This window comes from Pinus tabuliformis, chromosome 6, assembly GCF_031772625.1.
Source record: "Pinus tabuliformis cultivar Carrire ecotype Pingquan chromosome 6, CPIR1, whole genome shotgun sequence".
NCBI lineage: Eukaryota > Viridiplantae > Streptophyta > Pinopsida > Pinales > Pinaceae > Pinus > Pinus tabuliformis.
Window position 1 is genome coordinate 1,712,420,751 of NC_142292.1, and position 21,296 is coordinate 1,712,442,046.

Here is a 21,296-nt window from a genome sequence, read left to right on the forward strand (position 1 = left end):
ACCAATAGAGACATATCAATGAAGAGCAAAAATCGAGCAATCCAAATTCGACAGTAACGAAAAATGCAGCGTTGCTTGGCTCAATAAAGCAAAAGAATATTTCAATATTTATGATATTGACAATGATGATGAAAAGATCAGGCATGCTTCAATGAAAATGGAAGGCGAAGCATATAATTGGTATATGTGGTGGAAGAAGATGACACTTGCTATCAGTTGGGGGAAATTTAAGGATATGTTCTTTAAAAGGTTCCAAGATGTCAAGGAAGAAGAACAATGTAATGGTTTTTTGATCGATACCAGTAGCACCCACAATTTTTTGGACTCAACCATGGTGAAGAGACTCAATATTTTCTCGTTTCCCATGCCCAACATGAAGGTTATGGTAGCTGACGGTAAGAAAACTGAAAAGGTAGGGAAATGCCATAAATTCAAATTGCAGATTCAAGACTTTAATTTAGATCACCTACTCGATCTGCATGGGGATGAGATTCGTTGCAGTCGATATGATATTGCCTAGCCCTGGCAAGCAAAAATCTCAACCCGAAAGTTGTTTAATGAAATCATCCTGGGTTGTAAATGGCAATGCGTCGCTTGAAACAGCAGAACGTGGCTCTGAGTTGCCCAATGGTCACGTAGTCTAATAAATGAGTTATCCACTTATGATATGGCCCACTGATTACTCCTTCGACTCAACCCATAGAGAATGTAATAGACTCTGATGATACCAGCAATGTGATTTACCGCCTTGAACTTTCCACTAGTGACATGGCCCACTGATTTACTTCTTCAAATTGGCCCGCAGAAAATGTAATCAACCCTGATGATAACAAATTGTGATTGGCCCCCTGAACTGTCCACTGGTGATCCACGGCCTGTTGATGTAATCAGCCCTGGTGAGAGCAGTGATATGATGGGCCCTTGACAACGTTACCCCTCTAATGCACTCCGCTGCCTAGTGTGATCCCTCCCGGGTTTATGGAAAATTTGGCTCCTATTCGTGAAGCAATCACCTGGCCGCAACTCCTTGTAACATCAAATGTGTCACCGTGTTTAAAATATAACGCAACCCTGAGAATTGTTCGCAATGTGTAAACTCGACTTCTCCTGTGTTGGTATCCTCCAGTTTTGATGTTCGTCAAGTCTGTTGGTATCCTCCGGTTCTACTTTATTTTTAAATTTACGATGGCAAATGCAAGACTCTACATCGAGAACCTCGATATGCTTTCACCCACTCTCGACCCTTCTACTCTGAATTCAAATCTTCTTATCAACATCTCCTTCGTCACAAGAAATGACTCTTTGTCTCTCATAGAAGACGGGAACTTTCTGCTCTCCTTGCCCACTCCCCTAAACAATTTTGGCTTACCATCCTTCCCCGACGCTACCCTCTTCCTCCTGACCTCGACCTTACATCCATGTTCTCTGACACTTCCAACCTTTGTGATATTCCCAAGCAGGCCCAAATTCATGTTACCTCCCCATCCTCTTCTTGTTACCTATTCTCAGACAGAGATATTAGAGAGGCCATTTGGGTGATGAACAAGAACAAAGCAATCGATGAGGAAGGTTACCAAGCACAGTTTCCATGCTTTGGTTAGCTACTTGGTTGATCTCTTCAACCATATAGTCTGTGAAGGTTTTCCACCGACATGGTCACACCACATCATCCATCTGATCCACAAATCAGGTTCCAGCTCAAATCCTAATAACTATAGAACGATCATGGTGGGCCACATGTTCTTGAAGTTGTATGTTATTGTTCTACATAGGAAGCTCTCCAGTGACCTTGAGCAAAGACAACTCGGAGCTAGGGGGCACACAAGGTTTCAACCAGCACATCAAACCATTGACCACATCTTCACCCTTCGCGACGTGATTGAGGAGGCCCGACACCGCTCTTCAAAAGTCTATTGTTGTTTCATAGATTTTAGGAAAGCTTTTGACTCTATTCTGAGGGAGGCCTTGCTCCAGAGACTCAGAGATATTGGCATTTCTGCAACCCTATTGACTGCTATTATGTGCCTATATGAGTCTATTCTTGGTCGTCTTCACACGGCCCATGGGATGTCTGATTTCATCTGAAGCACTATTGGGGTTAAACAGGGTTGTCCATTGTCCCCTACCCTGTTTGGGATCTATATTGATGAGTTGGAAGCATTTCTACACGAGCATATCCAGGACACTGATGGTTGCCTTCTTCACCAGGTTTTGATATCTATTCTACTCTTTGTTGACGATGTGGTCCTCCTCTCCTCATCCCCAGAAGGATTACAGAGGCAGCTGGATGCCTTAGCTTTGTTTTGTGATCATCGACAGTTGACGATCAACCTGGGTAAAACCAAGGTTATGATCTTCAATGGGGTGAAGAAAACCTTAGACCTTCACTTTCTATTCAGAGGGGAGGAGATTGAGATCACCAGCACGTATACTTACTTGGGGGTGCAATTCTCAGGTCCCCGCTTCAGTTTGCAACCAGCGCTTCAGCCTCACATCAACAAAGGATATGGATCCTTATCCCTTGTCGAGAGACAGTGCTTTCGACATCACTTCCAAGACATCTCGTCCAACATGAGTCTGATGGACACCTTGATCCATCGCACTATTCTATATGGCTCAGAGATTTGAAGACCGTCTTTACTTCAGTCGGATTGGGCTTCAGAGAGATTCCATATTCTTCTTCTTCACCGCATCATTAGGTGCAAACTGGCAGTACTGCAGTACATCATCCTTGCAGAGTTTGGAGCTCAACCTGTTTGGCTTGAGACGATCTTCAAATTGGTTTCTTTCTGGCATCGTGTCCAAGGCTTTGCAGACTCGATAAAGAGTAGGGACCGTTATCCTTACTTGGCATATTTCTCTTCTGAGACTATAGTCTGTTCTACTCCCTCAGGACGAGCCAGATGTTGGTTTAGAGGAGTTTCAAATCTCTTAGAGTCAGTGGGAATTCAGTTGGATCGTCTCCCACCTTTCCGATATTCCTCAGATGCTCCTAGTCACCTTTCACCTACTAGATAGGAGCTAAACAAGATCATCAGGGAGGACATCTACAGGGAGTTCGTCCAGGTCACCTGGGTCAATCCTCTGAGAGGGTTGCACCCAAAGATGGCCTTCTACGCTCAGCACTTTTTGGAGTTGAGAGACGGCTCATTGTTCGACCCCAGTATACATTTCACCACTAGATGCATGCTCTTCACATTCCTCTAGGCCAGTTCAGAGTAGGTTCTCATAGACTTCGGGTAGAGACGAACCACTAGGTGGATAGACCAGACAAACTCTGCCAGGTATGTCATTTACAAGACGTGGAGACCGAGGTAAACTTCATTCTTGGATGCCTTGTCTACTACGAGATCAGAGGAAGGTTGCATTGCTTATTCAGAGATTCTTGGGCCCTCACCGACTTTTTCCAGGTATCTCGATCAGAGATGTTTGGCCCTATATATGCAAGAGACTCTCAGGTTCCGAGCACATATTCTTCACCTCCCATCAAACCAGACACCACACAGAGGATCGCGACATTTTTCAGGGTACTACATTCAAACAGGGGCACCAAGAGATCGATTGATACCAGTACATATCCAGACTCCATATCAGTGAGGATTTGTGGGACCTCACCCTGCCACACGAGATCTCAGCAGCAGATCCATCTCAGATCTGTTCCTAGAAGATGGACTAGGTCCTCCATCATTCTGCAGCGCGCAAACCCCCCAGGAAAAGATTTAGTGGACAGTCCGCACTTGCCATCAGCTCTTCATCGGGCTAACAGACTTTGTTGAGTTTCTTCATTGTTATTCATTTAGCCTCAGATGTTAGGAGAGATGGGTCTGATCCTCAGACCTATTAGCTCTTAGATCTTCTCCGCTAGGGCCAAATGTTGATTTACTTCATGCACTGTATCTTTTATAGGAGATCATTTGGTTCTCCCGCTTTATATAGACATCATTGTACTCAACAGTCCCTTTTCCCTACTCCGTGGTCATTAGTTGGATATAAATATAATTATCTTATCTTATCTTTATCTAAACATTTATTTCCCATAATATCTTTGAATTTAAATATTTATTTACCAAAATATCTACTCATTTCAATGAATAAATGATAAAGAATAGATGATATTTTAAGGTTGAGTAGACTAAATAACCACTAGCCTCTCTCCTTTTTGCCTTTTGCAATTCAATCATTTTCTTATTCAAATTGATGATGAACTAACCCAATCTTCTAACAGTATTGATGATGAGTTGACCCAAGTCCCTTCACTGAAAAGACAATGCCAAAGAAACCATGCTTTCTAACAGTCCCCTCACTGAAAAGACAATGCCAAAGAAACCATGCTTTCTAACAGTCCCCTCACTGAAAAGACAATGCCAAAGGACCCATGCTAACATATTGCCATAATTGTCTGTGAAAGCATCACATTCCAAAATGAAATGTTTTTCAGATTCCGCTGCCTAAAAGTGTAAAATCTACACACTCGTTCTTCCCAAGCTTCTTTAGATCTTTTCTACACCAGAGTTGATGCGAATTATTTCTTAATTGAGAAATAAAAAACTCTGCTCTCCACTATATTTTTTTGTTAGAGATCACAAATAAGGTTAAATTCCTGAACATAGTACTTTACTTTAATTGCAACTGACTTTTATGCTTTTATTTTTTTCACGAGTGCGAAAACCTATCATAACTCGGTTGTCAAAAAAAGCAGTGAAGACAACCATCTCTAGCTGCTAATCATGAATGCAGGCTGACTCATCACCGTTATTCAAGGAAAGCCACGCCACTTGGAATAACCCGTTGGAGGTCCATAAGGGGGCAGGGTTTCACTCCTGCCAAATGCCTCTGGGTCTTGGGTCATTAACATGTTTCCTTACGTCCAAGGAAGACGAGCTCTTAACCAAGCACAAGAGTTTTAGGGCATACTTCAGGCCCTACTTTTATATCTAAAATAAAATTTTAATTTATAAACTTAGTTTTTCAATATTAATATAAATATTCTTATTTATTTTACCTTGAACAAATGATGACTAAGTCACTAAAACACTTATGAAACACATATCTAAATTACCATAATTTTTATTCGTGCAGGTCTAACACTCTAATCAGATATACATTTCATAACTGAGAATTATTTTCAAAATATTAATACCTTAGACCTAGTATATTAACTTTTGAACTATTAATTAATCAAATCAGCCTGGGCCACTCTTCCAAAGGTCATTTGCTGGCAGTTATGGCTGGAACGAAACAGAAGAACCTTCAGGAATTCTAGACAGCACCACAAGATCATCGAAGTTAAGATCAAGTGCCAAATAAAGGAATGCCTATCTCAAATAAACGATGATGCTAATCTCAGTCATCAAGATATCATTTGGGGCTCTTTCCTTGGATTACAATTTCTCCCAGCAACCAGAAATGCTCCATCTCTCAAAGACTGGCAATTAAGAAAACCGGAAGCAGACTTCCAAGACTGGCTTACATCGCAATCAAGGCACTTTCTATTTTTCAACGGGGCAGCTAAGGGTAATCCAGGCAGAGCAGGGTCTGGAGGTGTCGTCCTAAACTCAACGGGAGAAAAAATTCATTCATATGCTTGGGGGCTTGGACACATGACCAGCACTCAAGTTGAGGCTTTGGCCCTCCTGCAAGGCCTTAAGACTCTAAAGGAGTTAGACATAAGGGAAGCAACAGTTATAGGAGACTGTGCAATGGTTTCTAACTCCTCTGTTGCTAATCTTAGTCTAGCCAGGATGATTTCCAGAATTAAGGGCCTAGAAAACGCTTTTCAGAAGCTGAACTATTATCATGTTCTGAGAGCTCATAATAAAGAAGCGGATAGCGAAGCAAATAAAGCAGCCCTCCTCTCCGCCGGAGTCAAGTTGAAAGACGGAAAAGAATCATGGGAACCCATCCCATAAGCCGCGGGCCGCCATGTTTTACTGCTTGATCTTAAAAAAAATTGTCTGTATATCCAGGTGGGGGAAAATAGCGGATATAGAATCTATAGAAATCCAAGCTAGGAAAAAGATCTCAAGTCATAATAATACTCTCACTTCCATTAGTGAGACTTTTCAGGATCTAGACATCCTCATTGTATACAGATACTTGGCATTTAGGCCAGGAGGAATATAATCACAATATAACCATTTCTGTCAAAAAAAAAAAACTTTTGAACTATTAAACTAATCATTTTTTAAGACAAGAACCACGTGGTGGCATGTCACTGCTTATTTGCATATATGAATTGTGTGATTTTAGTTTATTTAGTTGAAATAATATCTGTGAAATTAAATTTATTTGAAATAAAACCACTTTTTATTAATAAAAATTATTAACAATATATTTATTGAAAAAATAATATTATTTTAAAGTTTTTAATAAAAACTATTTATTTCAAGTTTTTTAATAAAGGCTTTTTATTTCTTTTTAATTATTTGTTAATAAAAGTTTATTTTTCAAATATCCTAAAACTTTAACATAAAAATATCATTGCCTTTACTTTTAAATTAATAAACAAAATTGCATCTTACTTTACTTTTTGCAACTTCTCCAAATCAGTCACTTAAAAGTTCTAATAATGTTATAAAACTAACATTTCATTCATTACTTCTAGTTATTAGTTTTGTTGTACTTGACTTATTTAACAATATTTCATGCTTATTCAAAAAAATATTTAATTTTATTATATATAAATAAAAAATATTAATTTTTCATTTAATAATTAAATTTTAATATTCTAAAATATTTAGACTAAACAAATCTTAATAAAATAATTATACATTTTTTAATTAAATTTTAATATTCTAAAATATTTAGACTAAATTTTATATGAAAATATTAAATTTATTCATACATTTTTTAATTAAATTTTAATATTCTAAAATATTTAGACTAAATTTTATATAAAAATATTAAATTTATTTATATTTTTTTGCTAAAAAATCTTAAATGTCATATATTAACTTCATGTTGAATGGAAAAATAATTACACATCCAGCATCTTTGAAAACCTTTAAATCTCAATTGCTTTTTATATAAAAATATATATATATATATATTTTTTTTTATTTGACATAAACAACTATATATTTGCTTTTTGAATTTACTTTAAATTAAGAAGAGTTGATTATTATCTTTTCAACATGATGCAATTATCAAAACTAACACAACGAATAAAATTATTTAAATTGGTTAGACAAATTTATAGAAGTAGAAAAATCCAATAACCAATTACATTTTTCATTTTTATATATTTTATATATTAGAATTCATATAAACCATTGATTTTATTCATTTTTATATATTTTATATATTAGAATTCATATAAACCATTGATTTTATTGAATTTTATATTAACATAAATAAAATTTATATTTTATTTTTTTTATAATTTTAAATTATTGAAATAGATTAATAATATAAAAAATATATACCTCATACGCTAGTGTTCATCTTTTTAAAATAATAAGTGAAGAAGTCAAAAAGGCATGCCTTACTGGTACATTATCAAAAGGAGTTGTCTATAATGCGACTTTTTGGAGATTCCGGTGACGGAATCCGGCGGAAGAAACTGAGATTAAATCATGATTTGTTGCAGTTAAAATGGTTTTTTAACTGCATATTCGGATTCAGCACCCTGAAAAACCCCTGGGACGCTTTGATTGTGCAGAAACTAGCTATCAAAATTGCGATTCCAATAAATTACTGCCGGATTTTCACCGGAAAAACCTGCCAGAAAGGCTTTCAAAAAGTCCCGTTATAGACAACTGCTTATCAAAAGACTAGTTGAGGTTGAGGTCTTACCTGTGCTGGAACTCAAAGGCCCGACTTTTGACTAGTCGTGGTCAAGGTCCCATGTCCTCACACAGACAACGAGCCTAACTTCCTTGAACCCGACTAGCACTGCCGGCCAGCATTTGGGATGAAGGCCCAACTACGGACTTGCACATTTCACTTCCATAACTAGGCATCTATGTGGCTTAATGGCACGCTTTTGACTAGTCGTGGTCAAGGTCCCATGTCCTCACACAGACAACGAGCCTAACTTCCTTGAACCCGACTAGCACTGCCGGCCAGCATTTGGGATGAAGGCCCAACTACGGACTTGCACATTTCACTTCCATAACTAGGCATCTATGTGGCTTAATGGCACGCTTCAAGTCAAATGACAATGCAGGCATATTGTAGCAAAATTAAAATTCCTTCCATTCCCCTGTAAATCAATATGTTGACCATGATCTTGCTCTTTTAACAAGAGTTAGTTTGCGATTATAATTTATAACAAATATCTACGAGCAACATTAACCAGGTCTCCTTTATTTTTTCTCCCTAGAATCGCTCTTTTTGTCTGTGATTTATCATCGTTCTTCATGGCCACCGCCATAGGAGAGAAGGAAGGACGTGCCAAATTTGGTGATCTTTCATAGGAGCATATTTGCTTCCTTTACGTCAATTACAAGGGAGAGTGGTAAATGACCATTTGTGTCGTGATGACATTGTTACCCACTCAACCCATTAAGAATTGAATTATTTAGAGCTCTTGACCTCAAGTGTGAACCATTCAATGGAAGGATCCTTAGAACTTCAGTAGACTTCTGGATGGAGAGTCAACTTAAGGAAATTGTTCGCTTTCTCATACTAATAATTACAATGTTGATATCAATACAAACAAATCAAATATGATACCTTACAATTCGAACATGTAGTTGCTTCATTTTAATACCAACAAGTGAAATCTTGTTTAACGGTAATTCGTGATTGCAAGGTTTCAATGACACAACTCGGTGGATAATTGAATAGCTAACTAGCAATGGAACTAACGTACTTAATATAACTGGTTATCTAGTTTAGAACAAATCAACAAATTCACATCATGGGCTACATAAAAAAAGTAATTATAATAGCGAAAATGCCAATAAAATGTCAGAGTTGGCAAAGGGTGAAAGCTCGATAGGCATGTTCATAGGAGCATTTGCTAGCGAGTCCGTAATCGGAGGAGCAGTCGAGCTACTCATGCAGTTGCAAGTTCCAGTGCTTTTGAATGGAAGGCAATTCCATATTCTATGGTGAGGGGTGCTCTAGCATTTGGATCTGCACTTGGAATCTATGAAGCAACTAATTGCAAGCTTAACCAAACAAGGGTCATGTGTGATCTACCAAGCACTATTGTAGTGGAGGCATAGGTACAGGTGTTGGTGGCTTTCTATTTAGTGCATTTCCATGGACAAGGCCAAATTGAACAAAGATATATGCAGAGAAATTCAAACAGTTTCAAAGGGAGATACCCAAAAATTTTGCCAAATATGCAACAATTGGTGGAGTTTACTTTGGTCTGGAATCTATAATTCTATGAAAATATTTTCTTGATCAACATTTTGACCAGAATATTGGTCCCATCTAAAAGGTTTTCGAACTCTGATCTTAATAGACCGATATTTTTCATCAAATTCAGTCCTAACAAAAATAGATATGGGATAACATTATTGCCTTAGAGCAGAGATCCATTATTACCGAAACAACTAGGTGGGAATTTTGGGGTAGTTCCAGTCAATCCCCAAAACGTCCTTAGTGTTTTGGATAAATTAAATCTGTGTTTGGATGGGTTTGGAAGATATATCCAGATGGGTTCCCAAAGTCTCTTTTTTCATAAGTACATTGATGAATTCGTAATTGTCCCATAGCCTTTGCTTTTGCCTAGGCACCTTCATATGAAAGGAAATATCTTTATTACACAGAAGGTACTGTTTATTTTTTCAATGAGAATAACAATTTTGTGGCATGTCAGTTTCTTGCTTTTGAACTCATCTATTGCTCTTCTCTAAATAGTTTGTCTACAAACATACGTTTATGAGAATCTCATGTGCACAATATCCTTCATGATGGATCTACATGAACGCATAGGCTTACAATACTACTTTTTGTGATGAGAGGCTGCTATTAATGGGTGGCCATTATCACTTAATTATCACTGGTGATGATTTAACGAAAGGTGGTGGTGATCGAGACATGAAAATTCAGCTTTCAATGCAATAAAAAGATCAAGCAGATTTACAATGTCATCTAGATATTGATCAATCCATTTTTTTATCCCATTTTGCTATAGGAAACCGGAGATCCAAAACTAAGGTTCTCAGATCACAGTGCAGTGTGAACAAGACTTCCATGGCCTGTTGCATCCATGAAAAATCTATAAAATCGTTTGGCTTATTCAGCTTGAGATGCTCTAATCTTTGTAATAAAGCAGTTTCGAAGCCTTTCAATATCCGATTAACCCTTGAAGATGAATTGAATGATCTCTTACGAATAAACATTCTAAAGGGATTTCCAAAGAATGAGGACATGGAATGACCATCATGCGGGCGACTCATGGTCAGATCAAGGCCTGACTCTTCTAACACTTGACGGGATACAAAGGCAACAACATGCGGAAAAGATCCTACTTAAAAATGTGTTTGAACCAAATATTTCTCAAGGTGAACCAAAGGTTTAAAAGCACACAACACAGATGCTTTGTTATGCAATTCTCACGTCTACTTTGATCTACCCCTTCAAGCTTTGATCAATTTATTTAATTGTGAAGATGTTATTACCTAATCGACACCTGCATGTTAGATGAAATTCTCGGCAATCCATTCAAACACACAAATTGCAAACATGCATCCACAAAGACAGGAAAGCATGGTCAATACCCATAGATTACCTGATTACATATCAAGAACAATAAATCTACAAAGTTGACCAAATTCTCCTCCCCCACCCCCCCAAAAAAAAGCATTATCAGAAGGAATCACTTGTGCAAAACGCAAAGATTTTGATCCTTAGATCACATGCGCAAAATTCGGAATAAAAAACAACTAAATCCACTATAATAACGGATCTCCCATTGAAAAAGATGTTTAAAAACCGCAGTTACCTCCATTCTACTTATCCTTTTGCATTTCCGTAAACGGTGCCAAAGAAAAAGAAATGAGAGGGGAAAAAGAAGCAGTGGTCTGACCAGACAGAAAGAAATTTAAATTAACAGTTCAATCACTTGCAACGAATATTGTTCATCTCAGAACCTCGGTCGTATCAATTTGCGAGCTTGCTGGAGAAAAAAACCACTAAATTGCCAGAACTTAGCCATGCAAAATTCTTGAAACGACTTTCACAAGTTCAAGGATTTTAAGCACATCGGCTACTGGAAATATGAAGTATTACAGTAAAAATCAGCATAAAGTTCGGTCGTTTAAGTTTATTTAATAGATTTTACTTTTAATTATCCTATACCAGGGGCCATGTAGCCATCTCGCCGCAATTTTCTAGATTTATCAGGAATACACACTCAGATTTGATCTTATCTATCAAATAAAATCAAAGACTCCACAAAAAAAGTCCAAATTCCCATAAATTGTTGAAAATTCAAGCTTCAGCTGCACATCAAAAATTGCTGTTGATTCTATTTTTATTTTTTTATACAAGGCTAGTTTTTTCTCTGAAAGCATATTGGTATATCGGTAAGGAAACTATGCTTACCTGCACAAATTATCTGCAAAGAAGTCAATTGATTTTATTGTATGACATTGTAAACTTATCTTTCATGCTACATCTGTGTAGATATGAAAATGTTTATAAAAATGACGACATGCAATCGAATGCCTAGGCGGAGTTGGCGTAGTCGGAAGTGTTGGGAGTTGGCGTAGTCCGAAGTGTTGGAGTCGGCATTTCATTAAGAAATGAAGGAGGACCAAGGCCTGACCCTGACCTCAAGTTGGGCCCGACCTCCTGACTGCTCCATTGGGACCCACTACTGCAACATTAACAAGATCTCACCATCTACCATCACATGGGACCTTTAAAGTTTTCATTGTTAAGGAGGATATAGTATTAAAAATTAAAATTATAACATATTTCACCATCAAGTTTAATCCATATTTAATTGTGTTAATATTTATTATTACTATTTACTCAATAATAAGACTTTAATTTTTTCCTTGTTTAAAATAATGTTATATCTCCTCGCTCATTCAAACTTTATTGCTATGAAGTTAATATGCATATTCATGTATGATACATTGCTTTAAAAGTAGTGTCAAATCGAAAGAGGAAAATAATAATGAATAATCATCATCGACCCCTAGACCAATTCAGGGAGTCGGCAGTCGAACTCTCGATGTGCTTACAAAAGCTTTTTGGAATGGATTTGGCCAACCCTGACTATTCGGAAGGTCGGACCTCGTGTTAGATTGACAACATTGGTTTGGAGTGTTAACAAACCCCGACCTTACTAGACATCCCGACCCCGACTTGGTCGGGTCTGTCAACAAAATTTTATATCGATATACCACTGCAGCGACACACCATATATTGTCATTAGAGTAAATAATTAAGAACAAATTTTGGTCAAAAATGATAAAAATCTCAGAGAATGAGATTAGATTCTCAGTAAAAATCCATATCTATCACAGTCACCGATGATTTGTCTGTCAAATACAGTTTAAAAATTCATGAGATTGTCAAGATCTTTACTTAATACTACAAAAATAGATCGGAAAAGTGTGAAAACCGGCCAATTTGACAAATAAGTCTATTCTGAAATTTCACCCACTTAGACCCAGACGGGCGAAGAGGGTGATTTCAATGTGAAATTATTACAACTTGAAATGAGGCCAAATGTCAGTCCCTGCATTAGATTCCAATGGATATGGAGATTTTTATTATGCAGTTAATGCCTAATGACAAATCCATTAAATGACTTGCTGGAGTTTATGAAGATCGTGACTTCATGACTATTTTATCAGTGACTTTCTTTCTATTTTATCTCTATTTTTATAACTTTTGGGATTTTTGTTGCTTTATTTTGTATTTTTTGTGAGACGGTACCAAAGAATTCAACATGTTTATATATTGATGTTCTTTCCATCTAGATAGTAGTAGGGCTCTACTCAACATGTGTTAGAGAGTGGTTGGTGAAACTGAAAATAACTACGACTAACATATACCAGACATTGTACACAAAGAAAATCTCATCTTTAACTTTGAATTTTATCCCAAATAAACTCCTTTCTATATCTTGTGCTTCACGTCCTTTGATGATATCATTGCAACGTCCATTTCACATGAATTTGAATCTCATTGCAACTAAAAAATAGAATAAAGATACATGTGATTGATGCTTCCATAGCTCACGCTATTTATGAAAAAAAATAGTGAATTAAATGTTATAATGGGTGGGTGGTTTCAAATTCTCCACCCAAATCACCACTAAATAACATTTTGTATTTAAATCTTCCAATATACTCACTATTGCACGCACTAAAATCAACTTATAAAGTTTTCATCTTAACCATACGAATTAAAACTATTAAATTTTCCACGTTGCTCATTGTTCTACGCATTAAATAAACTAATAAGGCTTTCATAAGATAACTATAATGATATAGGATAAAAGCTTGACTTGTAATTAAATGTCCTATCTTTGAGTAAATATAATGATCATTACAAAAAGAAAAATAAAAATAACTCTATTTTTAAAACTTTTGGGATTTTTGTTGCTTTATTTTGATTTTTTTGTGAGACAGTACGGAAAAAATTTAACATGTATATATATTGATGTTCTTTCCATCCATGGTATTTAGTAGTAGGGCTCTACTCGGCATCTGTTAGAGAGTGGTCGGTAAAACTGGAAATAACTAACTATGAATAACATATACCAAACATTGTACACACACTAAGAAAATTTCATCTTAACTTCAAATTTTATCCCAAAGAAACTCCTTTCTATATCTTGTGCTTCACAACCTTTGATGATATCAGTGCAACGTTCCATTTCACACGAATTTGAATCCCATTGCAACTAAAAATTGAATAAAGATAAATGTGGTTGATGCTTTCATAGCTCACGCTATTTATAAAAATAAAAATAGTGAATTAAATGTTATAATAAATGAGTGGTTTTAAATTTTCCACCCAAATCACCATTAAATAACATATTTAACAACCCACACTAATAAAAGTATTTAAATCTTCCAAGATACTCACTATTCCATGCACTAAAATCAACTTGTAGAGTTTTCACCTAAATCGGGCAAACTAAAACTATTAAATTCGTTGCTCACTGTTCTGCGCATTAAATAAATTGATAAGGCTTTCATAATCTAACTATAATGATATAGGATAAAAGTTTTGTAATTAACTGTATTATCTTTGAGTAAATATAATGATCATTACAGAAAGAAAAAGAAAAATAATCCATATTTAAATTTAAATAATTTATTCAGTATTTTTTGCATCTTGCATTGTTCATGATGATATAAAAAACAAATTAATTTAAAAAAGGTGGGGTTTTTTATTATTTATCATTATCACAAGACTCGTGACAATCTATGTCATTGTATCATTTATATTTATTATACTAAATTAAAATTGGCCTTTAATTTTTTTCGTCATCGTGAAGTCAATGTTTAGCATAATCATGGTCGGGTGTTATAATTAAAGGAGAGTCGAACGAGAATCAGCTATCTGATATTTTCACCTTTTCAAATGAGATTTTCGGTATTGATTCATTTGTTGTAATATTTTGAATTTTCAATAATATGTTAATGTTAGTTTAGAGTGAAATTGTAATTGCAATAAGCATTTTGCACTTTCATCTTGCACCGTTAGCAAAGGATATCGATGGAAATGAAATCCCGACCAAATTCAAATTATAATTATTAGCTATGTAAATGAAATCCTGACCATATAAAGATTCACCAAAATAATGCCAAATAATACTCAAGTCCTTTTGGATGCTTGCCCATTAGACATCAGTTCTCGTTATTCATCACAACCATCATTTAACAAAACTATATTTTTTTGTGACCTAAATTTCACTCTCAGCTCGGAAGAATGCTGGGGTCATTGCCGCCCGGTTGACAGTTTGGCTGACAGAATGAGAAGGGAGTTTTTAAGAAGGGACCTCGTCGATATCATCCCCGAAATTATGTCTCCCACTTGGGACAACGGCAGGCTGGGCGCTGCCTTTATAGCTAAAAGAATCGATCGCTTTATACTACACTCCAGTATAATCCAAAAATGGGGAATGCCGTCCGCAAAAACCGGAGGAGATTTCTCTTCCGACCATAAGCCCATCTTCCTGAACTGGCGGCCAGTCGCCCGCACAATGGGATATTCCTTCAAGTTCAACGCTATCCACCTACATGATGAATCTTTCAATGAGTTCATAAAAACCAGCTGGAGGGATATCAATCTTGCCGGGGACGCCTTCCTTCTCACCTTCCGAGACAAAATTCAACAGCTCAGGGAAAAAACAAAGACTTGGCAAATCGAAAAAAAACGCAGAGACTCACAAGAGCTTCGTGACATCAATCTTCAAATAAATCGCCTTGCTTCTTCTATTCAGCTTAGTGGCCGATCGCTCAACAATGCTATTCTCATCAGCTCCCTACGAAGAAGGAAACAGGCTCTACTTAAAAAAGACGAAGAAACCTGGAGGTTAAAAAGCCGCGCTATTTGGTTAAAGAGCGGGGACAGGAACACTCGATTTTTCCATAACTTTGCAAATGGCCGCAGGATAAAAAATGCAATATGGAAAATCGTGAACGATAATGGAGACTGCTTTTTCTCCCAACAGGAAATTTCAGAAGAAGCCACTAGATTCTTCACGGAGCAATACAAAAGGCGACACAGCGATGTAAATAATATGCTCTGGGCGGTAGAACCTCTGCCGCTCATGTTCGACGACGCAGCAAACGATGCTTTCTACAGGCCCATCACGGAGGAGGAGCTATCTGAGACTTTAAGGAGCTTTAAAAAAGACAAGAGCCCCGGGCCAGACGGCTGGCCGGTCGAATTTTTCTCCCATTTTTATGAGCTTTTCAAAAAAGATCTTTTGAGCATGGTGGACGCCTCTCGCCACTCCGGAAGCATTAACACGGCTCTCTCCGCCACCTTTATCGCATTAATTCCAAAACGTGATAAATCTTCTTCTCTGGGGGACTATAGGCCGATCGCCTTGTGCAACACGCTTTATAAGATCATTTCCAAAATTATAGCTGAAAGAATGAAGAAAGCTCTAAACTCTTATATAACAAGGGAACAGCATGCATTTCTAAAGGACAGGCTTATCATGGACGCAGTGGCTATGGCACAGGAATGCCTCTTCTCCATTTGCTCCAAGAACACCGATGTCGCTGCTCTTAAAATCGATCTTAAAAAGGCTTTCGACTGCGTGGATTGGTGCTTCCTCAGAATTCTCCTGGCGAAAATTGGCCTTAGACCCATGGCGATCAGCTGGATTATGGCGTGCGTCGAATCTGTCCAATTCTCAGTTATTATAAACGGCATTCCTTCCTCATTCTTCAAAGCTGAGAGAGGGCTTCGTTAGGGCTGCCCTCTCTCTCCCCTCCTCTTCATATTGGTAATGAATTGTCTCAGTACGCACATCAACCTTGCTGTTGCTGATGGTAGATGTAAGCCCGTCAGGATCTGTAGAGACATCCAGCTCTCCCACAATCTCTTCGTCGACGATATCCTAATTTTTGCCATGCTGTGCAAACCTACTTGGATCTGCCTCTTTCTGTTAATCAACAAGTTTCAAGATGCCACTGGCCTTAAGATCAACTACGGGAAAACAGTGCTTTACCACAATGATACTAACCCTGCACTGGCACAGTGGATTGCCCCCCGCCTTGAGATCAATCTTGCCCAGATTAAGGATGGTTTCACTTATTTGGGGTTTCGACTCAAAGCAAAGGGTTATCGTTGCCGGGACTGGGACTGGCTTGTTGACCGTTTTTACCACAAGATCTCATCCTGGGAAATGCGTTCCCTGTCCCTCGGTGGCAGATATATCTTGGTACAAGCGGTTCTTTCCCAGCTCGTAGTGTACTGGGGCCACCTCTTTCTTCTCCCGGCTTCTGTTTACAAGAAAATGAAGTCCATTGCAGCCAATTTTTTGTGGGGGGGCCGATCCTTCCAGTCCAAAATCCATCTTGTCAAGCTGGACCATATTTCCAGACCAAAAGAAAAAGGTGGCTGGAGTCTTCTCAACATGAATCATTTCGGAAAAGCTCTCATTTGAAAATCTCTTCACAGGGGTATTTACGGGAACAGCCCGTGGAGTACATTAATCAGGCAAAAGTACCTCAAAGGCAGGAACCTGGTTTTTTGGCTCAGAAGGTCTTCTCTTGGAATTAGGACCGGGTCCCCTATCTGGCTTGGCTTTAAAAAAGTCCAACCTTTCTTCCTGAAGAATCTAAAATGGACCTTCTTCTCTGGTTCCAGCGTCTTCATTGGTATAGACCCCACCTTATACAACCTAGAATCCATGATTCCTCCGCCTTTGCTCTCCTTTTTTCACTCCAGGGGCCTTTTCACCTGGAACACTCTTATTGACTCTTGGTCCTCTCTCGAACCACTCTGGAAATCTGATCTTCAATTAGCCATCCCCCCCACCCTCCGCCCCCTTTGGCTCACCTTCACTGCCAGATTCACCGGCCGAGGGATCCTACAAATAGGTACCAAGGATGGACTCATCTGGTCTACTGATAACACCATTCGTCCCATTTCTGTCCGAAATATCTACTCTGTCCTTATTGCTGTCCAGCCTCCTCTTCCCTCTATCTTTCCGATCAAACTCTGGAAAGCCCCCTGCCCTCTCAAATCCATTCTCTTTTCTTGGCTCCTCTTCAACAACAGGAACCTTTCATGGGATGTTCTGCAAAAGAAAGGGTGGATTGGACCAGGCAGATGTCAGCTTTGCCTCGCGGAGCTGGAATCGAACTATCATATGTTCTTTCGCTGTCCTGCCTCCTCTGCCATCTGGTATGATCTTTCTTTGCTCTATGGCTTTCCTCACATGTGTTTCTCTTCTGTACAGGAAGCCTTCTCTTGGTGGGGCTCTCAACGCCCCATTTGGCAGGCTCTCTTCATCTCCTCCTGCTGGTACATTTGGAAGTGGAGGAACAGCCGCATTTTCCAAGATTGTCAGCTGCCGCTCGCCTCCATTCTACCTTCTATTCTGGGGTCTTTACCCTCTCCGAATTAAATTGGTGGGCTGTGTCTCTCTGCTCCAATCATATTCCTATATCTATTCCGGAACAATGCATCGTTCTTTTTTGGTATCCGGATCTGTTTCTTCTATTTCCGTCATTCAGCTCATCTAGCTCTTCGCTACTGCTCTCTATTTTATTGGGCTCATTCGGATCCGTTTATACAGCTCTACACTGTCCATATTGGCTTGGATTCATGTCATCCGCTTGTCCTTTGCTGCGGACTCTTTCATTATATATGCTCTGCTCAAATGTATGCCAATGCAACGCTCTTTTTTGGTATCCGGAACAGTATTTCCGTCAATGAGCTCATCTAGCTCTTCTAGCTCTATTTTATTTGGCACACTCGGATTCGTTTATACAGCTCTACACTGTGCTGCGGATTCTTGCTCCCATCGTTATATTCCATTATATATGCTCTGCTCATATGTATACCATTCTCATCAAAATATATGCTCGGCTCATATTGCCTTCTATGTATGCTCGGCTCTGTAAAGCCTTCAATGTACTTATGACCATTATATACTCTCAATATAACCTATTCTGTTTTTTCTCTCTGAAAAAAGAAAACCCTTCAAATAAAACAAGCATATTTTTGTGCCATTAAATGAAACAAACACCTGAAATTAACTAATAAAGGACCATCTAAAGCTGAACTTCAAGGGTTTTTACCATGCATTAGTACAACAAAGAAGTTGAAAACTCACCTGTAACTCTTCTATTCAGCGCATTCCTAAAGCAGAACAACCTTTGTGCTCAGTTTGAAAAAATTGTTTCCAGGCGGGTAAATAACGACTTCCATCCTCCATACCAATGATACCACCTCTGCAGCGGAAAATCCTTCTCATACATTCGCCACCAGAATAGTTATTTGTTCATACATGCTAACTACTGCCTTGGAATTCTCTTCAGCCCATTTGGGGTCTCGGAGCACCAATTGTGCAATTTTCCCAACAGTGAATATCAAAGGGGTTGTCTCTGAGGCGGAGGAAGAAATTGGTGAAAGAAAAAGGATGAATCTAGCATCCATCAACCATCCCAACAAACTATCTCTACCCAGGCCAACGACATAGAGACCATCCCTTCCCTTCATGTTTTCTGGAGACAGCTTGCATGGAAACCCGTCGTCTGAAAAACCTCCTACCCATTCTACAAATTAAGTGACCAATTTTTAAATTAGGGATCTTTGCATTAAAAAAACACCATTCAGAAGCAGAAATTCACTGTGTAGGCATACCTTCAGCCAACGTAGTATCATGTAACCAGTCTCAAAGATTATGGCGCTGAAATCCTCTTCACAATTGTCTTCCAGCTCGGCACCAATGGTCGTTGCGTTGTGGAAATTTGGGACACCCTACCATTATAGTAGTATTTAATACAACGTTAATCTTATGTGTTGCCACATAACTAAACACCTTCAGTGTTTCATAGAAAAAGTTTACTGCTCACATCCATCAAAGTAAAAAAAAAAACTCACTTGGTAACAATGAAAGCCTGACAACGAGCAATTATGCCGCAAAGAAAACGCAGGCACAGAAACAGGAAATCCAACCTCAATGAGCACCACAACACCAAAAAAAAATAAAACAAACCCTTTGAACACCGAAAACAACAAGCACAGAAACAGGAAATCCAGCCTCGAGCACCACAACACCAAAAAAAAATAAAGCAGCCCCTTTGAACAGCGAAAACAACTAAATCCGCTAATCGATAATCCATTAACCATAATAAATTCTCCACCAACACTCTTAAAATGAAATTTACACCACTAGAGCTCAAAGCAGCCCAAGTTAACTCTCAGTTGTATGAAGAATCGCCCTTCCTTCCACCCAAACAATATAATTGGATCAACCCAAACTATCGTGCATGGCAGGATGATGTCCACCCTCGAAATTCGGAATCAAGGATATGGTGGCGCGTTGATGTCACGCAAAAAATTCAATGAAAAGGCTAATGTTCACTATAGAAAATCAAAAATTTTCACTAGTATGGACAAACTAATAGCTTAACCGATCGTATATGTCATTGTGTAAGCAGTGACATAATAATGATCTTCTTAAAAGAAAAAATGTGATAACTTAAACTAAATACCTCGACGAAGATGAAGGTAAACATGCTAAGAATGTTAATGGTGTGGGCTTCATCCAAAAACTTTTTGCTCGATGCCCCTCCTCTTTTCTTGATTTTCAATATTGGATTTTGGTTTTTTAAAATTATGAACTTTTAATTGTATCAGTAATTTTATTTTATTTTATATATATATATATAGATATATATATATATATATATATATATTATTTATTGTTGAATTAAGAAAAAGTTTCATTGTCATTATATTTGATTAGTTTTCAATAAAAAATAGTTGTATTTATTTATTTATATATATATAATCTTCTAAAATCATAAAAAACTAAAATTTTCCTAAATTAGATTTATATTGATCTTTTTACATACAGATAACACCATTTTCTTTTTTTCCAAAATAAATGATAAAGGATATAATATTTTATTATGAAAGAATCAATAAAAGGATAGAAATATGCCTAAATCTTTAATTATGTAATTATGTTTTTACATAATTAAAATATAAGTTGTGTTTTTATTTTTATTATTAATTTAGATATATTTATTGTATTAGAAAATACTTTCTCTCAGCCCCAGGAGGAAGCAAGGGTCAATAAAACAATATTTATAGTCACATATCCATTACATCAATATTTCTCATCATCATGTCACTTACAAGGAACTGAATCTAGGTGGAGAAGATAACAACCGTTCTGCCCAACCACCCAAGATAAATTAAAATAACATGTTTATATTAACTTTATATACAGTTTGAATACATCTCATGGTTAAGAAAATGTCCATTTTAAATAAAATATTTCAATATAAACTTTATAGAACTTAATAATAATAACAAACAAACAAAAACCAAAACTTATGGTTAAAACATTTCTATGGTGGGCTAAATATGAGGGAGATGTTAAATTCCTTTTGTGCTCTAACCTAAGCACAGAAAGATTATACCCATTGAAAACTTTTTTAAATTAAAAAAAAAAAGGAAAGACTTGCACGTCGAAGGATTTAATCCCTTTCAACGCATGATAGATCCAAAATTAACATGGATCTACGCTAGTTACAGGACAAATGTTGAGATATATGGTATAAGTGTCCAGTACGTGTCCAATACACAAGAGACATATATCCCAATTAGAACATCTATTTTTAGAGTATTTAACACTCAAATCTCAAATGTCTAAGGACACAAGATAC

The 21,296-nt window shown here is 37.4% G+C and overlaps 1 protein-coding gene, 1 long non-coding RNA gene and 1 pseudogene across 2 annotated transcripts in view; 2 read left to right on the forward strand and 1 right to left on the reverse strand.

Moving 5' to 3' along the window:
• LOC149265595 (uncharacterized) overlaps positions 1 to 21,296 on the reverse strand; it is a 181,520-nt gene that overhangs the window by 81,165 nt on the left and 79,059 nt on the right. The window lies entirely within an intron of this gene.
• LOC149265596 (uncharacterized) lies at positions 8,361 to 9,391 on the forward strand (annotated as a pseudogene).
• On the forward strand, positions 16,394 to 17,053 carry LOC149265597 (uncharacterized). The gene has a single exon (XM_089405120.1). The coding sequence runs from the start codon at positions 16,394 to 16,396 to the stop codon at positions 17,051 to 17,053; it is 660 nt and encodes a 219-aa protein (XP_089261246.1).

Excerpts from the sequence above, each read along its gene's own strand:
- LOC149265597 (XM_089405120.1), top strand. The coding sequence starts at position 16,394 with ATGAATTGTCTCAGTACGCACATCAACCTTGCTGTTGCTGATGGTAGA.